Source organism: Dreissena polymorpha, chromosome 2 (assembly GCF_020536995.1).
Source record: "Dreissena polymorpha isolate Duluth1 chromosome 2, UMN_Dpol_1.0, whole genome shotgun sequence".
NCBI lineage: Eukaryota > Metazoa > Mollusca > Bivalvia > Myida > Dreissenidae > Dreissena > Dreissena polymorpha.
In genome coordinates this window covers 46,356,884-46,362,883 of record NC_068356.1, presented here as the reverse complement: position 1 = coordinate 46,362,883, position 6,000 = coordinate 46,356,884, and the positions used below count along the sequence as shown (strand labels likewise).

Below are 6,000 nucleotides of genomic sequence, written 5' to 3'. Positions count from 1 at the left end.
ATGTGTATGGTGTGCTTCGGTAACCCTTTGGCATCAACGTCGGCTCTCAACGGCGAGTGGTTCGCTGGGGAGGCCGTCTGCAAATTCGAAGGATTTATAGTATACACATTTGGTCTATCGCAGCTTCACCTGCTCACTGCAGTCAGTGTGGACAGGTATATCGTTATTGCGAAGCCGTTGCTTGCACCTAAAATCACCAAGCAGGTAGCATGGGCAGCCGTACTGGGGTGTTTTGCCCTAGCTCTCTTGTGGGCGATATTTCCGTTCTTCGGTTGGAGCAGTTACGGTCTCGAGGCTGCTGGAGTGTTCTGTGGACTTCACTATGACGATCTCAGCCTGAGTAACACGACATACATAATAGCGATCACGATATTTTGTTTCTTTATCCCCATGGGCATCATGATCTTCTGCTACTACCACGTGTTTATGACGGTGAGTGGATTTTTGACGTAACACGCATGTACCATTGCCCTACCACCATTGGCGCAATGGCTCGAATTTATCTGATACGTTTGCTGTGTTTAGCATATTTTAGTTTTTGTTGTTTGAATATCTCGTTTGGTTTGAAAACATCACATATTTATTTTGATTTGAATTCATGTTAATATATAAAAATGATAATACACCAGAGACATTATTAAGAATGGAATGATCACTTTATTTAAGGCAAGAAAGCGACTGCATATACTTAAATGTTCAATGTACTTCAATGTTCCATTAAAATACTTAAAGCTGAGGTAATCACTTTCAAAATGTCCTTACTACGCACCATTTCGTTTTGGTCATTTAATCGGAAACTCTTATAATGGTTACCCGTTTACAAACGACGAACTTTTCATTAGTTATTCTATCCCTTGATAAATTAAGATTATAAAAATATACATGTCGGATAAACCTTTACTTAACTGAAATCAAGGTTGATCTGAAACTAGCTCAACAGCGTGCATGTATACAAAGTCATTCGACGGAATTCTTTAAATGAAAAGTAAATAGTTTTGATGAAAACAATAAGACAGCAATATAATATAACATTAAGAGGTACACCATTAGATCTATAATCTCTACAGTGTACTTGTGTATGTATTATAATTGGAAAAAAAGTCGGAAATAACAATGCCAATACAAAGTACCACCGTACTATTAAGTTCACAAAACCATGCATCAAATAATCCCAATAGATTTTATCATTGCGTCCTTCTATGACTATCTACGACATTTTCTTAACCCATCATTTAGATAAAAAGCCTTAGTAGATCAACCAACTAATGAGATCATTTGCATCACGATAATAGTTGTATTAGGTTTGCTGTGACGGTCTTATTAACGTTAAAAGCAGCGTCCAGCATGATACTTTCGATAGAGATATAACAAACATACACATGTGATACTAACCTTTTACATGGAATGTGTTTGATGCGTTGCATTTAAATTGCAATATTTATTATTGTGTAGATGGTATGCTCTAAATAAAATATCAGAAAAAGAAGATTATCGGACACTATAGTGTACTTCATACAATGCGAATCATTAATATTATAAACAGTGTATTCATACTACGCAGGGAGAAATGCAACATTAATACGATTTCTATCCATACGACACTTATTTAACTTCAGATAACTTGTAGAAAATGTGAACAATAAAATCAACATTAAATAACATTAATTCGACAAGTCTCCATAAAGGTGCAAGCATAACTCATTCTTTCTCAAATTAAACTTCAAGTTTAATTAATTCTAAATCAAACGAAACTTCAGTTCAGCAAAAAAATCAATATAAAGAATGGTTCTAAAAAAATAATTACTGATTACCTGCAACTTCTGTGTTTTCCGATTTTATATTTGGATTTTAGATTTAGTGATGCGGATGTATAAGCACAATGTCAACACGTGCTAGTTTTAGAATTATCAATCATTTTATTCATGGGTCCATAAGAGTTAACAAATGATATAAGAAACAGTAGACTCAAGCTATATCGAATTTGTCTATCAAATTATATTAATTTTATGTAAAACTGAAAAAGTGTGTACATGTAAAACAACACCAACAAATTATTACTATCGACATAGAGTCCTGAGCTCATCATGCTTAGTATTTTACGACCGACTTGAGTCTGTTAATTGACAGACAGACAGACGGACGGACGGACGGACAGACTGTATATAGTGCATCGTCTAAACACATACATTTACAAAGAATATGTCAACGTACTAAGACATTTTTATTTCCGCATTTCCGAGAAAAACAATACAAAGACAACAACAACTCATCAACATGTAGGAAAAAGGTGTTAAGTAAGTATAAATGACGATGCCATTTCGGTAGTGGATATGAGCTCGTACTGAATATACATTTCAATTTGCAAAATATATTTATACATACGTAGTTAAAACTTTTAATATAAATACAACTATTATTTGCTCTAAGCGTATTTTAACACAGTTACCAATTTTAAGATAAATAAAATTACATTTGTTGCAAATCATCAATGCTAATAATTGTTCAATTTGTATTCATTCATAAATAGATCAACAACATTATTTCGTATTTGATATATTACGTGCATTTAAAATTTCAGACCGCATAGTAAGTGATTATTTTATAGAAAGTGGTTTAAGGGATCTTTTCACAGATTTTCGCATATATTGAAGTTTGTCATTAAATGCTTTAAATTATAAATGAAAACTTTGGATCTAAAAGGTTTGAGTAAAAAAACAACAAAGGTAACCCTCAACTGGGATCGAGCAACTGACTCCTGGAGTAAAAGTCTACCGTTAGACCACTCGGCAATCCGTGCTCATACAATGACTGTTGTATTTTATACTCTATATAAGCAATCCTCGTATTGTCACAAAATATAACGACAACAGAACTCTCCAAATTAGGGGTGATAAATCTATCAAACAATATTATTTAGTAATGTATTTCTTATGACTAAAGCTTCTTTGATATATTTATATACTTTTCAAATTACTAATCTATCATTGGAAACTAATAACTCGTCGAATTTATACACAGATGGGTTAATATAAAATTTACTACTTATATATCTTGTTCTTAAATCTATTTAACAGTGGCATATACATATAAAATGGTATTCGTCTTTTAAATCAACGGAATTACAACACAAACAATAACGCTCATTTCGTGGAATGTTGTTCTGAGCATATCTGCCAGTTTGGATTATCAAATACAGAACTGTTATTCATTTTACCAAACCATTCTTTTTTTAAATTGTCAACAAGTCTGCATTTGAACTCTCTGACAAAACTGTTTACTTGCATAACATTTGGATTTTCAAAGACATAACTAAATCCATTATTATTTAACATCTTCTTAACATCTGTGAGTGACGGTGACGGTCCAGGGTTCGCCAAAACTTGAAAATTCTGTCAGTCATTTGGACTGACAGACTTGAAATATTTGTCAGTCCGAATCAGTTTCTGTCAGTCCCACTGTTCGACTAAACTATAACAGCAAAACACAACAAAAGAGAGTACCTTTTAGGTGTTAATTGGTTTTGATCAAATTAAAATACAATAAAAACATGTCCAAAGTCGATATAATGAAACAATTATTATATTAATAATAAACCACATATAAACCAAAGGCGTGTCAAACTGTTTTTAGCCTCCACAGCTCTACAAATCCGTGTTCTTGAAAAGTTAGGGTGACATCCAATAAAGTTTGACTTAAAGGCTCTACAAAGGTGACAAATCAAATTATTATGCATATCAACTGGTCTGATTTTTACCGGATTTCAGTAACTCATGCATAAAACTGCTAATAAAACAGCTTAGATACAACGTTGTCAAGAATTATGGAAGATAAACCCGTTTCATAATTGGAAGAAATGTTTACATTTTTGCAACTAACGTGATGTGTACCCTCAGAGCGGTGACATATGCTAAAAAATAGCCGAAAGAAAATTCAATTTTTATTCTATTTTAAACAACTTTTAACAAGCAGAAAGTAACTGATTAGATCACTACAAAGGTTTAACCATTTAGAAGAGACCTTGTTGTGAATGTAACGTACCGTTATTTGCCGCGCCGCGCTTTAGTGTAGTACGTCCTTGACGTCACGTTATATTTCTTGTTATATATACATATGTCATTGTTTAAAACTTCATACATTTACTCTTTTATTAAATATTTCGGCCAAAGGCCTTCTTCAGTAATTGTCATTGTTTATATTTTGAATCTGAATTGATAGGAAGAACATGAACACAAAACGCTTTGTACCTTTATTATCCACAAGATCGCGATATTGGTGCCGTTACAAAAAAAGATTCTACAGAAAATACAGATACAGAGAGAGGGTCACCGCCGTATCATTGAGAAATATTTGGAGAAAATCGAACAATCTAAGGAGAACGATTCATTGAACGATTTTCACGCTATTCTCAAAGCTATCGAAGCGAAAGTCACGATTCTAGAGATACTGAATGAGAAAATACTTTCACACTCACAGACGGAGATGACGGAGAGAGGGATTTGAGGAAGAAATCTTTCAAACAGACACGTATTTAGCGGAACTGGATATCCAGCTGTGTCGCTTACGAGCTTTCCGAGATCAACAGGAGAAGAGAGCAGCCCCGCATACGACCGATCTACCACGAGATGGCCAGAGAAATTCAAGTAATCAGCAGCGCAACAGCAATGGTTTAAAACCAGACGCTTCTTCTTTCTTTCCCGACAGAACTGTGACGCCAGGAAGTGTGGCGGCGAACTCTAACAGCCTGGCTCCCGGCAATGTTGTACTGAAGATAAGGAAACGTGAACGCCACGAACATCAGCCACAACGAGGCCCAGGAGGTGGTCTGCGGGGCCACAAACATCCTGCAACTCACAATCAAGAAAGGTCCCGGAATAAGCGTCTCAATGTCGCCCACGCCCATAGGGTCCGGTCAGTTTTCGTCCCCTTTGGAGCAACATGATAAATACTCTACACTTCCAGATTATCGTATCGGAACTGGGTACCAAGCACTTAATTATGTCTCTAGTGGATATAATAACGGCCAAGAAAGTAGTGCATATGACATGCGTCAGTTGGAACAAACTCCGCCAATGTCTGGTAATAGTACCATGCCTGTGAGAGGTAGTGCGAATAAACAGAACACAGATGGTTTCAGGCCCGTGCAAAAGTCACAACAGAATAAGTACCCATTTAAGTCTACATCTGGTATTCAGTTACAGTTGAATCCACCAACTCAAATTGATATACGCAATGACAACAGCTACAACCAAAGAGGAGATTATAACGATGGTGGTAGTTACAGTCAGCCAATGACGCATGTGCAATATACGAACGGAAATAGGACTGAGTCTCCGTATCAAGGCAAACATCGGTAGGTTCTAATCGCCAATATCCTTATTCAGGTCACCCTCAAAGTTATTTTAAAAAACCTACTCCATTTTCTCCCGGTTGTGCAGATAACTTCACCGACAACAGCCCACAGCATCCACGTGCTCAAAGGCAGACGTCGTCCGGAAGTCAGCCAGTTGGTAATGTGTTCGACGCGACAATTAGCCCTGGCTTTCAGTCCTGCTCTTACATGTCGGACGAACCTCCGCCTACCCCACACCCACCTGAACTATCAACCGACTCGTTCCTTCAAGCGTTCCGGAGATTTGTCAGCCGGAAGTCGTTGCCCACGGTGATGGTATTAGACAATGCTACGACTTATATTGCTGCTTCCAATCACCTTAAGAAGCTATTCAACTACCAAGTCGTACAAGAAGAACTCAGCAGAAATGGAACAGAGTGGCGATTTATTCCCAAACGTACAACGTGCAAACTCTAACCATTAGACAGTCAATGATATTGAATAGAAACCATTTAAGTATTAAACGTTTAACGCGCAATTGTGATTGAAAAACTGAAACAGACAGCTGAGTGTACATGTAATTGAAATACGAGAGACAGTTTAGAAATTATTATTCAGAAACTGAGTGATAACCATTTGATATTCATTTCAAACCAACGTGTATACTTGTG

The 6,000-nt window shown here is 36.3% G+C and overlaps 1 protein-coding gene across 1 annotated transcript in view; it reads left to right on the top strand.

Moving 5' to 3' along the window:
- The window catches only part of LOC127869706 (melanopsin-like), a 28,762-nt gene continuing 22,762 nt past the window's right edge, over positions 1-6,000 (top strand). Inside the window, exon 1 of the mRNA XM_052412362.1 lies at positions 1-432. Within this exon, the coding sequence (XP_052268322.1) occupies positions 1-432 (432 nt within the window). The remainder of the gene's footprint in view (positions 433-6,000) is intronic.